The 2,467-nt window shown below is 59.9% G+C and overlaps 1 protein-coding gene across 1 annotated transcript in view; it reads left to right on the forward strand.

Moving 5' to 3' along the window:
* Nucleotides 1–6: 6 nt before the first annotated feature.
* Nucleotides 7–2,467, forward strand: part of LOC103265405 (protein kinase C-binding protein NELL1-like) — a gene marked incomplete at its 3' end in the record, with an annotated part of 90,520 nt that continues 88,059 nt past the window's right edge. Inside the window, exon 1 of the mRNA XM_008063074.1 lies at nt 7–131. Within this exon, the coding sequence (XP_008061265.1) occupies nt 77–131 (55 nt within the window). The remainder of the gene's footprint in view (nt 132–2,467) is intronic.

Consider the following 2,467-nt stretch of genomic DNA (forward strand, 5'->3'; position numbering starts at 1 on the left):
GCGCGCCTCGGGATCCAGCCTGGTCTGTCGCCACCTGGCTTCGGCGCGCCCCGCTCGGCGGGGACCCTCGGGAGCGATGCCGATGGATGTGATTTTAGTTGTGTGGTTCTGCGTGTGCACGGCCAGGACAGGTAAGCACGGCTGGGGCGGTTGGGAGACCGGGGAAAGCGGTGCCTGGAGCCCGCGCCGGCGTGGGGAGACCAGGAGCCGGGCTCCTCGCGGGGCTGGGGAAGGGCGGCAGCGTGGATCGGTCCCTCGGATCTCTCTGCCCTGCTCGGGGTGAAAGGTTGAGGAGCGGGACTCGCGGGCTAGAGGATGTCCCCGAGAAGCGCCCCTTCCCGGAGGACGCGGCCTCGGGGACGCAGGAGTGAGGGGCGCGGCCGCGCGGGCGCACCCTCGTGCGGCTGCTAACCGGCTTCCCGATCCCAGGGAGCGAAATCCGCAGCAGGGCGGGCCCTGGAGCCCCGCGCCCCCGAACTTGAAAGGACCGGCGGAGATCACTGTCCCAGACCCCCGCCGGGCAGGGCAGGGGTGGTCGCGGGAGTCGCGCCCGCAGCGAGAGCGCTTCCGGCGGGCGGGCGCGGCCCGGGCTCGGGAGGGCGCGGCGCGGCGCGGGGCGAGAACTGCGGAGAACGCAGGCGTCCCGCGATCTCTTCTGGTGCCTTCCTGACTCTCCCCGGGAGAACTCCAGGAGTATCCTCCCTCGCTCCTCGGGCCCTCCAGGGCTGGGCGAACAATTATTTGAGAGGAATCGGAGCGGTAGAGGCAGTCTGGGGAGATTTTCTCAAGCTCCAAACCAATTTTCCCTTACTATAATCCAGAGTTCGGGGTGGGGTGGGGGGTGGGGGGCACGAGGGTAACGCGAGTGTGTGAACTCCCCACTTCGTGCTGCCTCGGAGACGCAGTTGTGAGGACTCTGAGCGCATCTCCTTCCTTCCGCCTCCACCGGCTCCCCTGCCTCCAAGTCCCGTGGGGATCGGAGACTGGCTAGCAGCCTCCTTCTCCAAGGAGCTAGTAGTAGATTCGGAGACTGGGCTGAGGCGGGGCGAGGTAGAAAAGTAGGGGCAGCGTCGGAGGCTTTCATTCCTACCCAGCCATTCCCGGTACGTGCTGCCTACTTTGCACCCCAGAATCTCTGTGTGGTCATTCCCTACCACCCCCTAACCCCTGTTTTCATCCTCATGTCCCTTCTCTAGAGGCTTAGCCTCCTCCCTAGATGGGGGAGCAAGTTTGTCTGGAGAGGGCTGAGGAGGGGCCCCACCCTTGGTTGACTCAAAAGTTCCCTGGGCTTGCGCCCCGGCGCCCCTCTTTGGCGGCTAGCCCGCCTGGAAATCCAGGAGTTGGGCGTTTGCGAGCTTCCTGCCGGCCCCTCCCACCTCCCCAGGACCGAGCCGGCAGCGCCTTTCCTTTGCTTTAACCGAAGAGTGTCGAGGATGGATTTCTCCAGGGACAAAAGACCCCCCCCCCCACTCCATTCCTTATCTTCACCGGAGCTTCGTAGGGAGACGCCGAGGCTCGGTGTAACCTAGAATGGTTGCCTCTGGAGTTCAGGCCCATCGGGATGGGTTAGTTTTTTGGGAGGAACGCGCGCGCCCCGGGAAGATCAGGACAGATGAAGCTAGTGCGCAGCGTGGGCTACCTGCCCTGCCGCGCGGAGAATACGATGCCGGTGGGCATCTTACAGAGGAGCAGCAGACAGGGAGAAAAACTAGACGGGAAGGAGGTGACCCAGCGGTCAGTCCACGTCCCCAAATGCGTATCACGACTGGACATGTCTAAATGCTTTGTTCTCTTCACTCCTTTGAAAAGTCGCCGAAAAGTGCCCTTACCCAGCAGTGGAACGGGTGGCGGGTGCATTGCTTTAGAACACGGTCTTTAAGAACACGGTCTTCCCCGCCCCCACCTTCCACTCCCAATCCCCTTTAAATCTTGTAAAAATTTGGTTGTGGGGGAAGACTCATTCACATACTTATTCCTTCAACAGTGAGCGGTGTGTCTCGCTGGATGCTAGGATTACTTATGCAAAGAGGAAACGCCTTGGTCCTTGACTTCTAGGAACTTGATGGCTTAGCGGATAACCTAGATAGAAACTGGAAAGCATTTTTTATTTTACAGATTGCTGTGGGTGGGAGGTGGAGAAAAAGGAGTATAGGTTTGTATTAAGGACATATAGGAAGGACAGTGTGAATTAATTCTGCGGAGGGATGGTGGCATCGGAGAGTTGTGCCATGAAGGCTTTGTAGGGACTTTTTTCAGGTGAAAAGCATTCTAGGCAGAGGGAACAGCTTGTGCAAAGTTAAGAAGCTTGGAAGGGTGAGACCCACTGGTTGTAGCTGTTGCGGAGGGAGCTAGGGCTTTTAATGCTACTTGGCACAATTTGAACACCAGAGGCCACATTTTTCTTCTACAAAAATTGCCAGAAGAATCGGAGAGACAGCATGTGTGTGTGTTGGGGGGGGGGGGGGGG

The sequence above is a fragment of the Carlito syrichta genome, unplaced genomic scaffold (genome assembly GCF_000164805.1).
Source record: "Carlito syrichta isolate Samal-C Ts95f unplaced genomic scaffold, Tarsius_syrichta-2.0.1 Scaffold306533, whole genome shotgun sequence".
Classification (NCBI taxonomy): domain Eukaryota; kingdom Metazoa; phylum Chordata; class Mammalia; order Primates; family Tarsiidae; genus Carlito; species Carlito syrichta.